Genomic DNA, 19075 nt, shown 5'->3' on the forward strand with positions numbered 1-19075 from the left:
TGGCTGCTCGCTAGAAGGCCTCGCCGGAGAAGACAAGGCGTTGGCATCGTGTTACAGTGAAAATTAGTGCACCGTCGGAGGTTGAAGACGAGGGCAGCCAAGTTATTTCTCCCATTCTCCCTCTCCATAAATCTAAGAAATTAATAAAATATTAGAGCATGTCTAAGAGTTTATCAAATTTTACTTGGCAAATCTTGTGATTTGCCAACTCCCAAAATTATATGCCAAGTAAAAAAACAATCCATCTCCAAGAGTTTGGCATTTTTAACTTGGTAAAATAAAAAAAACCGTTAACAAAACGAAGAGGCCCGCTAAGCGAACGAAGAGCCTCGCTAAGCGAACGAAGAGCCCCTCTAAAAAACGAAGAGCCCCGGAAGCCAAGCCGTATACACGCGCGTATATTTACGCGCGCGGAGGGAAGATTTGCCAAGTTGCTATTGATGCCAAGTTGTTTTGCCAAACTGTTGGAGGCTATTTTTTCTTGTTTTGCCAAAATTATATGGATGTCAAGTTGAGATAGCAAGCTCTTAGAGATGCTCTTAGTTACTGTAGGTTTTGGCAAAGAACCTTAAATTTATAATGATATTGGACAAATGTTGCTCGTTGTGGTTTCTATCAGCTTATTATGTATTTTGACAATACCCTTTTGTGCAAAATAAATAAAAAAAACGTACCCAGCGAGTGACGTGGAAGGAAAACGTAACTTTCAGCAAGTTATAGGCTGAGGTAGCTGTCTTTTTTTATCTATGTTAGCTACCGTTAACGTTGTATGATGGAATGACTTATAAGATAAAAGAGTTTAGAGCGGTGATACTTTCGAGAGCCAGAACTTTTTAATAGCTCATATACAATTACAAAAAAAAAAAATTAATGACACACACTTAAAACCCTCAAAGTCCAAACCCACATCACACCCTTCTAAACCCAATCGCAGCACGACTCACGAGCTCATCCTGTTCCTGTCCGTCACCGCCGCTCCACTGCGCCTTTCCTCCCGCCGGAATCCTAAACCCTAGCCAGCGCGAGGCGGCTGCTGCGGCCGAAGACGAGGGGATGGGCACCGGGGGAGGAGACGGGGACAAGGTGGGCCCGGCGCTGCTGGCGCTCGGGCTCGACCAGCGCACCGCCGAGAACGCGCTCGTCAACAACAAGGTCACCACCAACCTCGCCGCCGTCATAGCCGAGGTGAGCCCTCGCAGTCCGCTCACGCTCGCTGCACTGGGTGTCTCGGCGGGTGCTGGGTTTCTTTCGTTGATGCGGAGTTTTGGGTTGTCTGATTTTGATTGTGCTAGCTTGTTGCTGCCTTGCTGGTGTAGGATTTGGTGCTATAATTCTGGATGCAGACTAGCTGCCCAAGTGTTTGATGCACCTTGTATATGTTATATGATGCTTATTCCGTGCTGCCCGATTTAGTCACTCTAAGCTCCGATCGTTATTAAACTGTAGCGTGTAATTTTTGGTTCCTCATTCTGCAAGTCTGCTACCCACTTCACAGCCACTTCTCAAGTTCTATCGCAGCTTCATTTTGTCCACGCTGGCTTAATTTCGTCACTTTTGTTTCTGTGATCAGCTTGATGCTCCGTCAAAAGTTACATACATAGGAATTCAGACTTTATATGGCTACTTGTTACTGTCCGTCTCTCAATTGACTTATCCTAATCCTAGGTTAAACCTCGCTGTTATCTAATTATTATTTTAACATTTTGTTACACCGTCGATCTCTTCAAAATGTGCTGCCTTCTCCCCTTTAATTAACTGATCTTGTTTGCCTGTCGACAGGCTGGTATAAAGGAATGCGACAAGTCAGTTGGCAATCTGCTATATGCAGTAAACACCTATACCAATGAATCATGAGAAATGTGTAAGTTGAGGATTTTTCATGTGTAACTCAACTTGCTCATGGTTGAAACAGGTCGCCACCAAGTACCCAACTTATGCACTTGTTCATCGCCCTGTCCTTATTAGCTATGTCTTGTCAACAAAGGTAGACCCTTTACCCCCTTTTCATTCTTGACTTCTGTGAGTTGATTTTGCGGGTGCCGACAAAGTGTTTTTCTTGTTTCACCACTCATTGCCTTGATGATCTAAACATGAAAATTCCCCTTTTCAGATAAAGAACCCTGCACAGCTAGATGCTGCTCTGTCATTTCTTACTAATACTGGTCCTGATTCTCTAGATGTGGGCAAATTTGAAGAAGCATGTGGTGTAGGTATGTTTCCTTTGAATGGCTTGTATCAATATGCTTCTTTATATTCCATGCCATGCATAGTTCTTAGAATTTTCTGATACGTCGCTTGGCTTATCTGTTCTTTTGGTACAAGGAAAAGTATTTGCTAAGCTCTCAGGAAATAGTTTATTCTTAGTCTATCGGCCCATTTCATCTGAAAATTATCGATGCTAAGAGAATATTGACTGTCGGACAAGAAATAGACACTACTTTTGTTAACAGTTTACCCTCAGTCCATATCACTTGGCCATCTTATAACTGTGCCTGCAGGTGTGGTTGTTTCTATTGAGGAAATTAAATCTACTGTTACTGACGTTCTTGAGGAGAATATGGAAGCTATAAGGGAGTAGTGGTATCACATAAATGGTTTGGTCTCTGATTCAACTCGCATGATAAATTGCAAGCAATTTTATGAACGAAAATCCACAATATGCTTACAGTTTTATATCCTATTGAATGTATAATAACTATGCTCATAGTTCTTAGTTTAGTAATTTACTGATGGATGATTGTTGAACCTAATACTTAATCCTGTCCTTTTGGCTTTTCTTCAGTTGGTATGCTATGCGGACTGGTTAGGAAGAGACACCCCTGGGGTGATGCTAAGGCGATAAAGGTGCAAAGCAATTATCTATACAAACCACACGATTTGTTTTGGTTGTCTTTTAGTTGTTTTGAATATCTGAATATTCTGCTTGTACAGGAGGAAATTGACAAGAGGCTTGTAGAAATCCTAGGTCCGAAGACAGAAGCTGACAATATAAAACCAGTGAAAAAGAAGAAGGAAAAACCAGCAAAAGTTGAGGTCGGCAATCATATGTACCATTCAAGTTTAAACTAGTGCAGTTTTATTTATTGGACCACTTAGTTATGGTTTCTGTAAAATGCAGGAGAAAAAAGTTGCAGTTGCCACTGCTGCACCACCAACTGAGGAGGAATTGAACCCATATACTATATTTCCCCAACCAGAGGAAAACTTTAAGGTATGCTCCACTATTCTCTGACATACAAGTCATAGTTGTGGCACTCAGGCACATTGATTAGTTCGTTGATTTGTTTCTTGTTTTCATCATATAATAAGATTTGTTCAGTGATTCTAAATTTCTGATATCTTTTTGTGATTCTAGGTTCATACAGAAATATTTTACAGCGTTGGGAACATATGGAGAGCACATAACACAAAAGAAATTTTAGAAAAACATCTTAAGGCAACTGGAGGAAAAGTCATGACCCGTTTTCCACCGGAACCTAATGGATATCTTCATATTGGTCATGCCAAGGTTTTCATAATCTCCTTCATGAATGCATTTCCTTGCACACCAAATTTTTAAAATTGATGTATATGCTTACAAGCTTCATCACACAGGCTATGTTTATTGATTTTGGTCTGGCTAAGGAGCGAAATGGCCATTGCTACCTTAGGTAATAAGATTTCTTTTGGGAATGGTTTGCTCTAGCTAACATACCTTTCTACAAGCATTCATGGCTGTTAATGCTGCTTTAGGTTAATCTTCGGTGTAGTTGGAGTATAAAATAAATTAGAAGAGTTTTCCTTTTATTTTTGTTTCCTCCTAATCTTCTGTTGGTAGGTCTTGGAAATTTTTGCTTGTCTTCATGTCTTGTTTATACGATATTTATTTACCCCTACACTCCTGTGAGACTTGTGCTCAGTTCTGCTTGATTTGTTTTAAGACATTGTTATTACTGCAGTTCTTTTTCATTACCGTTTGTTTATTTGAACAACAGGTTTGATGACACAAATCCGGAAGCTGAAAAGAAAGAATACATAGACCACATTCAGGAAATTGCCCATTGGATGGGATGGGAGCCCTACAAAGTAACATACACGAGTGACTATTTCCAAGCTCTGTATGAGCATGCTGTTGAGTTAATACGAAAAGGGCTAGCCTATGTGGATCACCAGGTACATTTCACCTCACCTGTTCATTATCTGCTCCAGCAGTGATTGAAGTGCACATACCTGTGGTACCATGGAAAGAAGAATATTGATGTTGAGTCCTTGAGAAATAGGCGATTTTTGGTTCCCGCAGTGCCTCCTCAAATTTCTGTGACATCGAATGTTTGGACACATGGAGTATTAAATATAAACTAATTACGAAACTAATTACACAACTTGCGACTAATTTACGAGACGAATCTTTTAAGCCTAATTAGTCCATGATTTGACAACGTGGTGCTACAGGAAACATGTGCTAATGATATATTAATTAGGCTTAAAAAATCATCTCGCAAATTAGCCTTCATCTATGTAATTGGTTTTGTAATTACTATATATTTAATGCTCCTTATTAATATATAAACATTCAATGTGACATGAATTTTAGGAACAACTAAAGAAACAAACACTCTCATAAAATGCCTGCATGCTGACATGTATATAATTACCAGACTGCAGAAGAAATCAAGGAGTACAGGGAAAAGAAGATGAAACCATCACAAGTCTATCTCAAATAGTTTGACTCAGTAGTTACTAAGGGCGGGCCTGGTGCAAGCGGTAGAGTCTTACCGTCTGTGACCGGAAGGTTCTAAGTTCGAGTTGCGGTCTTCTCGCATTGCACAGGCGAGGGCAAGGCTTGCCACTGACACCCTTTCTTAGATCCCACACAGTGCGAGAGCTCTCTGCACTGGGTACCTCAAGAAGAGGTTGAAATCATCACATCGAAAGTCGACCACTAAATGAAGAGGTCAAAATTACCACGTCAAAAAGTCAACAACTATTTTTCAAGATAACCATATCAACCGCCAAGTTTCGAAGTATTTGATAGAACATATTCACAATGACTCTTCGCTAGCAGTCTAGCACCAGACATACATAATGGAGGTCGGAAGAGGCCTATTTAATGCATCATTGTCTTCACTACCTCGTCAATATCACCAGTAAATAAATAAGTATGTAGTCCTGATGAAACTCCACTGGCGTAGTCAGACTATTGACTAATTATAATAGAAAATGAGAGCTCCTACTAGCAAATAAGCACCAAAATAAGCTCATCGAAATTCAAGCAATTTCAAGCTAGCTACCATAAGATAGAACATGATTTTAGAAAAAACCTAAAAGTAGTTTCATAATTTTCCTTTGTAAAACAAATTTATGTGAATTTTCTAAGGTTAAACCAGATTTTAGGATAAATATTTGGATAAAATTTTGAATTTTTTTCTTTTTAAGGGGAACTTTTGAAAATTTATTCTGTGATTTTTTGATATTTTTTAAAAATAATATTTTTAGTCCAATACCTCCCTAAACTTTCAACTTAGTTCGAAATTAGTTGAGAAAGGTAAATTGATTTTCTTTTTCTCTAGCTTATCGAGGGAGGGTTCGAGGCATGGCACGGCCCAAAAATTCATCGCGCCGAGCCCTGATTTGAGTCGTGCTGCAGACAGCCCTAAAATAATACGACGTCGATATAAGCTGTTTTAATTATTGAGTTTCTACAATTTGTGCCTAATATTTCTTTGTTCCATATAAAATTGTTGTGCAATACAACAACGGCACTCCTAGCGCCCGGACGCCCGGATTCAGGGCCACGTCCGGACGTACCTTTGGTCCCGTCCAAGTGTCCTGCCCCCAAGCACGAAACCACGCCCCTGCTGCCCCTGAAACAGTAGACTCATTTCGATCCCCGACCAAAACAACGGAACACCTAGCGCCCCGCCGCCACATGGAACAGTAGACTCGTTCCATCCCGCCATCCCACCGCGCTGCCCCGTCCCCCCTGCCATCCCGTCACACCGCCCATCCCCCGCCGTGCCCACGCTAGGTGCGTCGTATCCTCATCGCGCGCTCTCATCCTCATCGTGACGGTAACAACAGAACAAAGCTACTGCAATACGAGATGCAACATCAGAAAATATAAACTAATACAACAAAAAATATTATTTGTTGCAACATCGTAACAAGGTTACTGCAACAAAATAAAACAAAAGCGCAAATGAGAGAAATCAACATAAAAAAAGATTAATGCAACAAAGAAAAATTACTTGTTGCAACAGCAAAACAAAGCTACTGCAACAACAAGAAACAAAGCACAATGCGAGATACAACATCAGAAAAAAGACTAATGCAACAAAGAAAAAATACTTATTACAATAGCAAAATAACAATACTGCAACAACAGTAACAAAGCGCAATGCGAGATGCAACATCAGAAAAAAGAGACTAATACAGCAAAGGAATATTACTTGTTGCAACAGCAAAACAAGGCTACTGCAACAGAGCTCGCCGGAACCCTAGCCACCGCAGCGTTCCTCAGAGCCAGATTCGGAGGAGGAGAGCTCAGATCCAGAGGCGGAGGTGGAGGGGGAGGGCTCAGATCCACCTACCTCGCCGGAAGCTGCCGTCGTCGCCCTCCTCTCCGGTGGCATGGAGGTCACGGAGGCAGGAAGGGGTAGCTCGCCGGAAGCCGCCGTCGTCGCCCTCCTCTCTGGTGGCATGGAGGTCGTGGAGGGAGGGAGGGGAGGGGAGGCTCGCCGGAAGCCACCGTCGTCGCCCTCCTCTCCGGTGACATGGAGGTCGCGGAGGGAGGGGCGACGGCGCGCGAGCGCTGCGTGCCAGCAGCAGGAGAATGGAGGAGCGGGCGAGCAGAGCAAGGTGCGATCGGTCGAGCAGAGCGAGCGAGCAAAGTGGAGGAGCGGGAGGAGGACGTGGGCGAGCAGAACAAGACACGGTCGGATAAGGCGAGGCACAGTCGGTCACGTCGTGCGGGGTCCGTCCGGGCCCGCACAGTTGCAATATCGATACAACAAAGATCATCAAACAACCGAAAAATGGACAGTATACCCTTTTTATTGTCTCAGTCTCGTATCAAATGGTACAAATTAAGATCGAATATGCTGTCTAAAGTAGTACTGTATTGACCAAGATATAAAGTGACAAATAAATACAACCAAAATTAACAACATTAACCAAACAGAAGCATCTTTATGTCACCATTCATCTCAGTTTCCCCGTTTCATCATCGATCAGCTGTATGATAAGGAACAACACAAGTTCAGGGCAGGTCTTCCTTCATGCCACGGGCGAACTCCTCAGAGTGCTCCTTGGTGACGCAGCTGGCGAGCATCCTGGTGCCGTCCAGCGGGAGCGGCGCCTTGAGGAAGACGACGGAGGCGATGAAGTCATTGTTGACGAGCGGGCCGGCGAACATGGGGGGGCCAAAACCGTAGTCCACCTCAGAGAAGCCGAGCTTGCTCCAGTCGGAGACATAGATGGACTCGTAGTTGAAGGTCATCTGGAACGGGTCCTGGTCCGTCTCCTCCTTGGCGAAGCGGAAGAACTCGACGGCCATCCTGTCCTTGGCCTCCCGGATCATGTCGACGACCTCCATGATGGAGGAGGCGAGCACCTTCTCGGCCGGCGCGGACATCTTCACGGGGAAGATGGAGTTGCCGTAGTAACCCCTGTCGAGCTTGAGCAGGTGGCGGACGCTGGCGAAGAAGCAGAGCTTGACCTCGGTGGCGGGGTCCAGGGCGAGCGCCCGGGTGCGGCACTGCCAGAGCTTGGCCGTGAGCACGTCGAAGCCCGAGCAGAACTTGCCGCTGTGCGCCTTGTACTGCCTCTTGAGGTCGTCGATGTAGGGCGTGGGGAAGTCGAGCACCACGTAGTCCAGCGCCAGCACGGGGAGCTCCGGGAGCGGGCCCGGCTTGATGTTCGGGTTGGGGAACTTCTCCCGGTGCCACACGGGCAGCACCTTGGGCTCCGTCAGCCCCCGCGCCATGTCCCCCACGGCGTTGATGAACTGCGCCGCGCCCATGCCGTCTGCCGACGCGTGGTTGAACCGCAGGCCCATCACGAACCCGCCGCAGGTGAACTTTGTGATCTGAGACCATGCAATGCAATAGTGTCATTCAGCGCTGAGCCTGGAGCCAGGCAATGGCATTTGGTACTAGGAGTTTGTATTGTAAGAAATTTTTTGCTTGCAAGTTGCAACTTCAGCTAAGTTCATGTAGTAAATCATACCTGTTGCTCGAGATCTAAGGCATTATTAAACGGTGACCGTCTCCGACAACCGTTACTCAAAATACAAGACTCATTTTACGTTTAGGTAGCGCTATAGGCAAAGAGTTCAATATCTATTTTTGATCTTCAACAACCAGACTCAAAAAAGAACTCTTTCTATAAATGGGTCTTTCTCCATGTTATCTTTGTCAAATCTGAAGGGCGCAGCGTAACCATCTCTCGGTGGCAATCAGTCACACACAACAGTAAAGAAAGAGTATGTAATCGGTGGCGACCAGTCGCAACAGTAAAAGGTGTACCTGCGAAAGATCTATACGAGCGGTCTCACACATGACATGACACAGCTCTTACCCAGGGGTGTTTAGTTCCCCCAATTTCCAGAATTTGGTACTATGCAAAAAGAAGATTCCTCGTCACATCAAATTTACGATACATGCATGGAGTACTAAATATTGACGAAATAAAAAACTAATTACACAGTTTGGTTGTACTTTACGAGACGAACGTTTTAAGCCTAATTAATCAACGTTTGGACAATTATTACCAAATACAAACGAAATGCTATAGTAGTTACTGTGGCTACAGTAACTCTGCCGCGCGCCGATTCCGCGCCGAACTAAACGAGGGCCCAACTACCCCAAAGCAAAGCTGTCGGTGGGCCGTGGACAAAAGCAGGAAAGAGGCCAAGCCTTGGCTCAAAAGCAACATACACGTACGAGTAAACTACCGCTTAGTATCTGGCAACGACAACAACCGGTCGGCTACTGGTCATGCCCGGTCGGCATCACCACAGGTACAGTTTGTGCGTTATGGCTAGATGATCACTACCGCTACCAACATCTACTACCATATGGCAATTGGAGCGTCGTGGTCAGAGCATGACGAGTTGGGTACGCCTCTCCCGCTCTTGGCGCCTCCGTGGCTCACATCGTGGCGCCGCTTTCGGGCACCGAGTCCGTCCGGCCGCCGTCTACGCCAGTGCGGACCTGCCCACCAGTACCTAGTCCCTCCCCACCCAGGCCCCAGGCCCCGGGCCCATGCGTAACGACACAGCCACACCGCGGAACGGAAGGAAGGCTGGGGTCGAAGTCGCCGCAATGTCACGCTGCCAGTGTTCGGCGGAATTGGCCGCTGTGTTCGGTCGGACGGCAGCCGCATGCGTGGCGTTGGCGTGGTCTACTGGCTATCCACGCTAGTACGCTACAAGTTCTCCTCTGCCCACAGCCCCACCTGACGCCATGCGTGTCCGACGACCTGAAGCCCGGAACGGGGAACACGGACGCGGCTGTTAGGCTGGCCAGTTCGTATTGTTGTTGGTTCATGAAGAAATATTATTGACTGATTTGTATAAGAGAAAAATATTATTCCGACGGCCACGGCCAAGCGAACAGACAGTATTAGAACCGCGCGGATCAGCCTCACGCCCTCACCGCCCGCGTTCAGTACGGGGCCATCTAGCGGCTAGTACTACCAGAGTACCAGTAGCCGTTAATATCCCCTGCATTTTAGCCGACCCCACGCCGCGCTAATTCTAATTTTTGGATTCGATGTGGGGAAAAGAACAGATATTAGGACGGGGGCGCGAGGTGATTATTACGCGACGGCGGGAATCTGGCAGGGTTGGTCCCACTTGCCAGCCTCATCAACCGACACGGTCAACCTCCCCAGATGACCTGGCTTCTGGCTATGGCGAACGCGCCTTCTCTGACCCCGCTGGGCTTTTGACCTGTCGCCCCTGCTGCAGTGCTCCCCAGACCAGATCTACTGCGCGCGCGTGCCCAAGCCCGGATCTGATCCGACGAGCAACGAATCCCTCTCGCGTCGCAGAGCAATCGGCAAGCGAGAGAATGGGATGAGATGAGACGGCCAATACCTGCATCATCATGATGGTGTTGTGCGGCTCGACAGGCCAGCGGTCGTCGCCGGGGTAAGGGACGAGCTCCTCCTTGGGCAGCAGCAGGGGCCGCTCCAGGAACCGCACGTCCTCCAGGCTGCAGTCCGCCTGGGCCTCCGCGAAGTAGACGCCGTCGGCGGTGCACCGGATGGCGGGGCACCCGGCCTGCTCCCCTTCCACGATGCGCCCCGCCAGCGGGTAGAAGAAGGCGAGCGCCTTGCCCAGCGCGGCACGGATCACGGCGGGCGCCGCGTCCGCGCCGGAGCGGAAGATGTGCATCGACTCCACCAGGCCACGGTGCGTCGGGTACCGGTCCACCCACGCCAGCGGCAGCGTCTCCTCGGGCGTCGCTGACGCCGGCTTCACCGGGCCCTCCGAGATCCGCGTCACCTTGAACCCCGCCATGCCTGCTGCCCGACGGCCGACGACGACGATGCTCTGCTCTGGTGGTGCTCTTGGCTTTGGCTTTGTGGGGATGGTGGGAATGGCCGGCTTCGATGAGCTCCGTGAGCTGGGTGGGCTTAAATGGAGGAGCTGGAGCTTGCCTTGCAGGCTGCACAGTGCAGCAGTGGAGTCTGGCGCGTGTGGCGCTGGCAGGCGGGGCCCGCGGGAGAGCGCGTTGAATTTCCGGTGCCGGTTCGGTGGCTGCGACGGCCGAGATCGGCCGCCGGATGCGCGGATCGGATGGATGGATGTTTCACGTACACACGCCGCTTGCCGTACGTTGAGGCAGTCGCAGCTGCGGTTGGATAGGATGTTTCAGATCCGGGCAAAAATCACGTAGGTTCTGGGTGTCACGTAGGGTATTGGATGTTTGATATTAATAAAAATAAATAAATTATAGAATTCGTCGGTAATTCACAAGATAAATTTATTAAATTTAATTAATCTATTATTAGCACATGAGGTTACTGTAGCACCACGTTGCCTAATCATGGGCTAATTAGACTCAAAAGATTTGTCTCGTAAATTAGTCGTAAACTGTATAATTAGTTATTTTTAGTCTATATTTAATATTTTATGTATATGTTCAATATTCAATGGGATATGAAGTAAACTTTTAAGTAGGAACTAAACAAGGGCTCACGTTGGAGTTGCATCTTGCATCAAGCATCATTTCCATCCCGTGGGGCAGGTTCGATCGGGACACCTGTGATTATATTTGAGCCGATTTATGTTTGCTCGGACAAAACATCTTCACTAGATTGGATCAAACGTTGCTGCATTTATTTATTTCATTCAGTTGAAGTCTACGTAGATCTCACAACGGGGACATGCGAGAGAGAGAAATCTTTCGCACTGTAGTTATATTATTAGTGCTAACTTGAACTCCTTGTATTATTTACTTTGGGAGATGCTACAGTGCTCCTCCTTTTTAAAATTGCACGCATCTTAAAGCCCAGCCCGTGCCTGCCTAGACCACACACACCCAACAGAACTCGTCCCCGCCCCTTTCTTCGGACGTTGTAAATCTTGTAGAATCTCGTTTGCTTCTTCTTTATAAATAAATTATTTTTGGATTTATCTTTGTACTCCGTACGTGTCTAGCAAGATTACGTTATTCAGACCTTGTTTAGATTGAGGTTAGGAATCAGTATTTGGCACTGTAGCACTTTCGTTTGTATTTGACAATTATTGTCCAATCATGGCCTAATTAGGCTCAAAATATTCGTCTTGTAATTTACAATCAAACTGTGTAATTAGTTATTTTTTATCTACATTTAATACTCCATATATGTGTCAAAGATTTGATGTGACGGAAAGAAAGTGAAAAAACTTACAATCTAAACTAGGCCTGGGTCTCTGATCTGAATGTAACTGACACCTTGACGCGCTCTCTGAATTTTCTCAAAGCAATCTGTGAATGTAACTGACAGCTTGACTTGACGCACTCTGCTCTGAATTTTCTCAAAGCAAAAGGCTTCAGTTTATCTCATAGAAAAGGCACGAATATTCACTTTTCCATAACTGCATAACGTCCATTCACTTCCTCCAGAATAAGGTGGTGTTTAGTTACCCCTCTTAAATTTTAGTTGTTGTTCCATCGAATGTTGGACATATGTATGGAGTATTAAATATAGACTAATTATGAAACTAATTGTATAGTTTATGATTAATTTGCGAGACGAATCTTTTAAGCCTAATTAGTTCATGATTTGTCAATGTGGTGCTACAGTAAACATGTGCTAATAAAGTATTAATTAGGCTTAAAAAATTCGTCTCGTGGAGTACTGATGGATTATGAAATTTGTTTTTTTATTAGTATCCGAACACCACATGCAACATCCTCTCGACACACTCCTAAATTTTAGTCACAGGATCCAAACATCACATAAAATTTGTCTAGCCCTGCTGTTTATCTGATGAAACTGAGGGCGCGTTTAGATGCAATTTTTTTTGGGTTTCGGCTACTGTAGCACTTTCGTTTGTATTTGGCAATTAGTGTCTAATTATGGACTAATTAGGTTCGAAAGTTTCATCTCGCAATTTCTCACCCAATTGTGCAATTAGTTTTTTTTCATCTACATTTAGTACTCCATGCATGTGCCACAAGATTCGATATGATGGATACTGTGCAAAAAATTTTGGGAACTAAACAGGCCCGGAAGGTTCTGAACACTGTCCATTCAGGCCTGGTTTAGTTCGCGAAATTTAGATTTTGGGTCTACTGTAGCACCTTCGTTTTTATTTGGCAAATAGTGTCCAAACATTGACTAATTAGGCTTAAAACGTTCGTCTCGTAATTTCCCACCAAACTGTGTAATTAGTTTTTCTTTTCGTCTACATTTAATACTCCATGCATGGGCCGCAAACATTCGATGTGACAGATACTGTAGCAACTTTTTGGAAATTGGGTAGCAACTAAACAAGGGCTCAGTAACCCAGAACAACGGATCAATTTCAGTAATGCAGCATACTCCGTACTCCTATCGACTAGGCAGTACTGCTCCTAAGAAAAAAGTATTTAGCACGGGCGCCAAACTCTGCTAAGGTAGCGACGCCATTGACCACTAGCGTATTGTATCTTATTTTTTCATCTTCCTTAGCACCACCTTGAACCAAACATTGGAGCTGACAAAAAGGACACTGGAATCTTCCAATGAAGTCTCTCATTTTGTAACCACGTACGTACTCCCTACGTCCCTAAAGAATATCGTTATGGGTTTCGTATTGGTCAATATTTTTTAAATTTAACTAGTTTTACAGTAAATATTAATATCTCTAAATAAATTTATTACGAAAATATATTTAACGATTTATCTAATTATACTAATTATGCATCATAAATATTAATATTTTTATATATATTTAATTAAAATTAAAAACATTTGACTTCTAAAAAAACAAAAATGACATTTTTTAAGGTACAGAGGGAATAACTAGAGTATAATGCCTGACCACTAGTCGATTTGTGCATACTTTACAACGCGATTGCCTACCTAATGCGCCGAAAGAAAAATAAATAAACCGGGCTTGGCTCCTTTCACAAAGCGTCGGTCTACTACACAACAATGTGTTTTATACAATTTCAACATATAAATTTTTTTACACCATAAGATTAAGATCCAACAACCTCCATCCTTCTTCTACCTTTAGCCTTCTTCTACCTTCAGACAATCACAAGATCATAGATCCACAGATCACAAATCACATATCACATAAAATATTTTTTTTCTATGAAAGAACAAATTACAGAGCGATTGGTTCTATTGCTGCCTGTTCGTCATAGGTCGCGTCGTGGGGCCACCTGACACCTGACATATTACAGAGCGATTCGCGTTCACGTCCTCTCTCTCTCACGGACGCGACCAGCCACCTGACATGACCACGCGCATCGTCTCTCTCTGGCGTTAGCGTTTACTGGCTTGCAGATTTGACGAACACAGATAATCGAGGCAAGGATCCGGTGACTAAAAATCCATGTGTTTTTTTAATGCTAAAACATTGTATAGCATTTCTGTTCACAAATGGCCCGTTCCAGACAGTGGCACGACTCGATCGACGGCAGTGCAATCTATTCCTGCAAGATAACTTGCAAAATTCTTTCTTTTTTCCTTTTCAAAAAAAAATGAGGAAATTTAATAAGGGATGGTTCCGAGGAGAGCATGCATGTATTCAGCCTGTTTGGCTGGTGCTGATACAATCGTATACGATCGTGGATTATCACTGTTGGCTGGTTTGGTGTGAGAGAAAAATATTATTCTGGCTGAAAATTTATGATCCTTTACGACCAAGCGAACAGGCTGATTGTAGCCGGACGAAATTGACATTTAATCCAGTTGCAAACTTTTGTCAAATTTGCTGCAGTAATATATCATATCGATCTGGCGGCCGGCTCTCGCTTCCCTTTGAGCCTGGCACGGATCACTGATCCATGGGCGTAGCAGAAGCACTGAGGTTTTTCTTTGCAAGGAGTCAAACGATGTTTGAGAGCAAACATAATAAAGTGATACTCCTATATAACTAGTGAAGTTCTCGCATCAAATTGATGCTAAAATGAAGAAGGGAAAAAGGCTGGGAGAGGAAAGAGAAGCTGAGTAGGTCGCAAACTTACATTCAGCTAAGACAAGGACCCCAAAGAGACATTATGAGATAATAAGGTATACCATGTATTAATGGTGTGCTATGTATTAACATCTACTAACTATTACTATATGAGTGGGCTATTATATTGACTTAGCTAGAAACACACTAAATTAATATGCTTGCTAATACTACAATTCACTGTTGGTTGTATATACATTTAACTGTATGTATATTTAATTGTATGGAGTTGGCTACTTAGGTCATACTTCATCGTTAACATGTTGGCCCACTTTCTTCTCTTGTAGATTTTTTTTTTTTGGAAACTTGGGCTCTTGTAGAGTTTTTGAAAGCTTATATATCAGCTGGCACGTGACGTACGGAGTGGCAGTAAGCTTATAGTCAATTATCTTCTCCTCTGTCTTTTACATCAACATAAAGCTCACTTACAACTCTTTATTACTTTATTATTATATATACTTGTTCTTGGTGATGTAATTACATATGGTTGTGTGAATTTTGGTGAAAAGGGTTTTGTACTTCATCTGGACTTATTAACGTGCTTGTGAGGAATAAAGTGCAGTGGATCACCAACCATTCATTCCTGACCCTAAATAAAGGGTTTTGTACTTCATCTGGACTTATTAACGTGCTTGTCGCTGTCCAAAACGATATCTTTAGGAAACCGGAGAGAGTACATATGACTAGTTGCTAGTTGGACTAAAAATTAGTTCCAATTAGCTATGGCTGGCTAACTAGATGGCTAATAAATAGTTGAAGACTTGAGTAAAGTTAAAAGTTAGCCCACCCCACCTATTAACACCTCCCATTTAGGTGCACTGGAACTAATTTTGAGCTAAAATTAGCTAGCTCACAATTAGCTTATGGTACACAAACATGTCTTAATTCAGGCCTGATATCATCAGAGGTTGGAAGTCGTTTTGTCAGATGATGTTGGCACGTACGTACGGTCTCACTGCCTGTACTGTAGCACGCAACAACTCGAGGATTAACTAGCTATATAGATAATATATATAGTCCATTGTTAGTTTTAGGCTATATATGCATCATTGCAACGTGCGCCCATGCATCCTGTCCTGTCCTTACCCGCTAATTAATTGGTAATAATAATCAATCAATCATATCGTACTTCTAGCCATTTGGTTAGGTAATGAATTGCTAATTAACTAGTAACATGTATGGCAACCACTCCTCTCCATGCATGATCGAACGGGAACGGACGAAGACGAACCAATGCAAGCAAGTGAGCAACCACCGCGACCGCGGCAGCAGCTTCCTCCGATGCGATCCGATCCGCCGTTTGGTCTCTCCTCGGATCCCAACGTGACGAATTGAAGCCGTAGACGTGCCGCCGGCCGGCCGGCCATTATTAATTGCAAGTGGCAATAGACTAATAGTGTACAGGGCCACGCATATGCGTCGTCGCGTGCGTGCGTGCATGGCCGGGTACGTGTGCATCGTCCGATCCTTTTCTTTTCTTTTTTCAAAACTTTCTTTCCTTTTGCTGGTCCAAATCCTATTCCTATATATAGCAGCTAGTAGCTACCCCGGCCGGATTGAAGTTGAACTCCGTGAACTGGCAAGTAACGTGCGACAAGGACGACGCAGCAAAGCAACGCGACAATGAAGAGAAACACAGTCCAGGTCCAGAGGAGATCGAGGACCGCGTGCGCGTGTCCATGCACGCACGTTCACTCATTCGTTTCAATCAGAGCTTATCAGTCAGTCAATAATGTTTTTCTCTCACCACAAATCAGCATCAGCTGGGCTTATCAGCCCAGAAACCAACCAACGAACAGACCGATTAACTACTGAAGGATACAACGACACATGCCTTGTCCCTGCGTATCGTGTGATGATAACGGTACGTGCAGTTTGCCTAGCACGTTACTGCTGCCGGTTGCCGTTTCCCTTTCGTCTTTTCTTTTTCCCTTTTTGTTTCCAGCAGCAGCAGATGTAGCACCGGCAGCGACCAAGTTATCATTACACTCCATCACGACTGGTCCTGGTGATACGGCTCTAGCTATTTGGTTATTTATTATGCCTTTTGTCTATGCTGATGATAACTGGTGCATGTTTTACTCTGATGATGATGGGTACGTACGTGTTGCTTTTGGAGAAAACAAACATGCATGCTATGCTACGCTTCCTAGGACCTGCGTACTTTGCTACCCATCACTCCATCAGTCGTCACAGGGTTTATTTTAAAAATTGATTGACGAGCAGCTGAGAGCTCCTTGGCACCCGCTAAATACGTTAGGTCTCTATCCCAGTCTGCTGAGCTAGCTTAATAAGCTGAATCATACACGGTCATATATTAGCCTGTAGCCTGAATGTCAGTGTAGCGCCATATATACCTTCTTCATCGTTCAGCAGAATTTGTTTCACAATGTCTAGAGCTATACTTGTTTTTTCTATGAATTTACAAGTCCATGGATGCGTATGAAGTAACTACCGTGTACTGGAGGACCATCCGACCCTAGAGGGGGCCCACCCTGCTTGGACCCTATCGACAGAACACGTACACCATTTTCACGGGCCATCACTATGAGGGGATCATAGATTGCATTGTCTGTTATGATGTGTCCAGAATTTTGGCGAGAGGTCGCTGAAGATGATTCCAACCACCGATTCGCCGGATAGGGGTTTATTGCTACGAGTTTCTAAGAGCGTGGGGAACCTGTTTGGATGATGGATTTGGCATGCTTGTGGCGGTTCTAGGAGCTAAGTAGGGATAGGAAGGAAGGGAGAGGGGCTTAGGGGTTCTCTCACTGGGTTGAAGGGATGTTCCACGTACCAATAGCAGCTCGGTTTGGAGTAGCTTGGAGAAGGGGATCGATGTTGTGGATCATCCATGACTTGAACAAGAAGATGGCGTGGGGAATATATGCCTCCTTTCTCCAATCTAGGACGGGGAAGACGTCGGGGAGGACGAGCGAAAGCCTCTCCGGCAAGCTCTCCGATGAACTCTGGTGGAGATGGTGGATTGTGGGGGGCGCTCTCCTCTTTTCTTCTTCAGTTCAGATGTTTAGAGAGAGAGAGAGAGAGAGAGAGAGAGAGAGAGAGAGAGAGAGAGAGAGAGAGAGAGAGAGAGAGAGAGAGAGAGGGAGTGGGACCGTAGGGTGCGTATGACACCTTATAGGGTGCATGGAAGTACGGAACATGTGTTTCTACGTACTAATGGAGTGTCTACTAGACATGGACCAGTCAAGGTCGGGCCATGGAAGGTGTTGATGTATGTGGATTTCGACTAGCTTGTCGGACCGTCCATTGTGAAGGTGCGGATCATCAAACATGCATTGACATGTCAAGGCTGATGCCGAGATAGCCTTTGATTAGCATATCAGGCTATCCATTGGTGCATGTCAGACAGGTGTGATAATACCAGTAGAGTTGGTGTGGACTTTGATTGATGGGTGGGTCTATGTGCTATGTTGATTTTCAGATGAAGTAGATGTCTGGTTTACTAATTTTGGAAGAGAAGGGAATTTTGGTTTGACCAAGGTTCAACGGAAGGATTTGTTTGGATTCTATTAACTAAGGTTTAGCGGAAGGATTTGTATTTGTAGATCTAAACATTATATCGATTATTTTGGTACCAAGATGGCTTCAAGCAAAATGTAGTGAGCTGTAAGGTTGTAGATCTCATCGATAAACAAATATAATTCTTATATAAATTTTATCTTCATATGTTACTATATGAAAAATATAATTATTTAAAGATGTGCTATGTAAGGATGTGATTAATTTGCCTTGATTTATCCACTAGCAAAGTGCAACATGTTTTAGAGATCATATATTTTCATAAAACCTCGTATAGGCTAACATTTGTAGATACCAAAGAGATCTACATTTCTTACTTTACAATATTTTTTCTAAAGCCATATTGATATGTACCTAAAAACCAATTTAATATTCGGTTCTACAAATACAAATCTGAACTATGTATCAATTTTTTAGGTATCAAAACAATCTCAAATAGAAAAACCATAAACTACAAAGTTGTATATACATATTTTCTACAATCTTCATATAAATATTATCTTCGCATGAGTTCATATATAAAAGTTATAATTTTTAAGATGAGCCGTCATAAAAAGAAAATTCCGCCAATTCAAATAAAGGTAACCAATGTTACCGCAACTCAATCGACGGAATATATTTCCGGCCACTTCAATTGGTGGTAGTAGTATATTTTACATTTTTATTTAATAATAGACAAGTATTTTGTAAAAGAATTTTAATAATAAAAAATATATAAAAACATAAAACTTCTTTACATTTTGGGTTCGCCCTATCTCCTTTCTCTCCTTCACAGGCTCACAGGTGAGCCTGCGCCTGTCTTCTTTTTGGGCCAGCCCAGCCCGCTAACCGCTCAGCACCAGAGCCCGTTATTTCCTCACGTCCCTCCCTTCTCCTTTGACTCACTGA

General features: G+C 44.1%; 2 protein-coding genes across 5 annotated transcripts; one reads left to right on the forward strand and one right to left on the reverse strand.

The window, feature by feature from the left end:
• The first annotated feature begins 929 nt into the window (after positions 1–929).
• Positions 930–4722, forward strand: LOC136457573 (glutamine--tRNA ligase-like). 4 transcript variants are annotated; one of them, XM_066457606.1, is made up of 9 exons: positions 2168–2210; positions 2499–2594; positions 2783–2844; positions 2932–3033; positions 3119–3211; positions 3356–3508; positions 3595–3650; positions 3975–4152; positions 4638–4722. In XM_066457606.1, the coding sequence occupies exons 3-9, from the start codon at positions 2788–2790 to the stop codon at positions 4701–4703; spliced, it is 705 nt and encodes a 234-aa protein (XP_066313703.1). In that variant the 5' UTR covers positions 2168–2210; positions 2499–2594; positions 2783–2787; the 3' UTR covers positions 4704–4722. The 4 variants fall into 4 exon arrangements, 2 of the variants coding, with proteins under 2 accessions (XP_066313703.1, XP_066313702.1); XR_010759749.1 differs by lacking the exons at positions 3119–3211; positions 3356–3508; positions 3595–3650; positions 3975–4152; positions 4638–4722 and adding exons at positions 930–1185; positions 1780–1827; positions 1913–1984 and having other exon boundaries at positions 2111–2210; positions 2932–3034; XR_010759750.1 differs by lacking the exons at positions 3119–3211; positions 3356–3508; positions 3595–3650; positions 3975–4152; positions 4638–4722 and adding exons at positions 930–1185; positions 1780–1827; positions 1913–1984 and having other exon boundaries at positions 2111–2210; positions 2808–2844; positions 2932–3034.
• Positions 4723–7001: 2279 nt separating this feature from the next.
• LOC136461613 (acyl transferase 9-like) lies at positions 7002–10614 on the reverse strand. Its single transcript, XM_066460896.1, has 2 exons — positions 10079–10614; positions 7002–8065 (listed from the first exon to the last, which is right to left on the reverse strand). The coding sequence occupies exons 1-2, from the start codon at positions 10502–10504 to the stop codon at positions 7238–7240; spliced, it is 1254 nt and encodes a 417-aa protein (XP_066316993.1). The 5' UTR covers positions 10505–10614; the 3' UTR covers positions 7002–7237.
• Positions 10615–19075: the final 8461 nt, after the last annotated feature.

Source organism: Miscanthus floridulus, chromosome 6 (genome assembly GCF_019320115.1).
Source record: "Miscanthus floridulus cultivar M001 chromosome 6, ASM1932011v1, whole genome shotgun sequence".
NCBI classification, from domain to species: Eukaryota; Viridiplantae; Streptophyta; class Magnoliopsida; order Poales; family Poaceae; genus Miscanthus; species Miscanthus floridulus.

Excerpts from the sequence above, each read along its gene's own strand:
- LOC136461613 (XM_066460896.1), bottom strand. The coding sequence starts at position 10,504 with ATGGCGGGGTTCAAGGTGACGCGGATCTCGGAGGGCCCGGTGAAGCCG. Across the intron at positions 8,066-10,078 it reads ACACCATCATGATGATGCAG|ATCACAAAGTTCACCTGCGG; the intron begins GTATTGGCCGTC and ends GCATGGTCTCAG.
- LOC136457573 (XM_066457606.1), top strand. The coding sequence starts at position 2,788 with ATGCTATGCGGACTGGTTAGGAAGAGACACCCCTGGGGTGATGCTAAG. Across the intron at positions 3,651-3,974 it reads AATGGCCATTGCTACCTTAG|GTTTGATGACACAAATCCGG; the intron begins GTAATAAGATTT and ends TTTGAACAACAG. Across the intron at positions 4,153-4,637 it reads TAGCCTATGTGGATCACCAG|ACTGCAGAAGAAATCAAGGA; the intron begins GTACATTTCACC and ends TATAATTACCAG.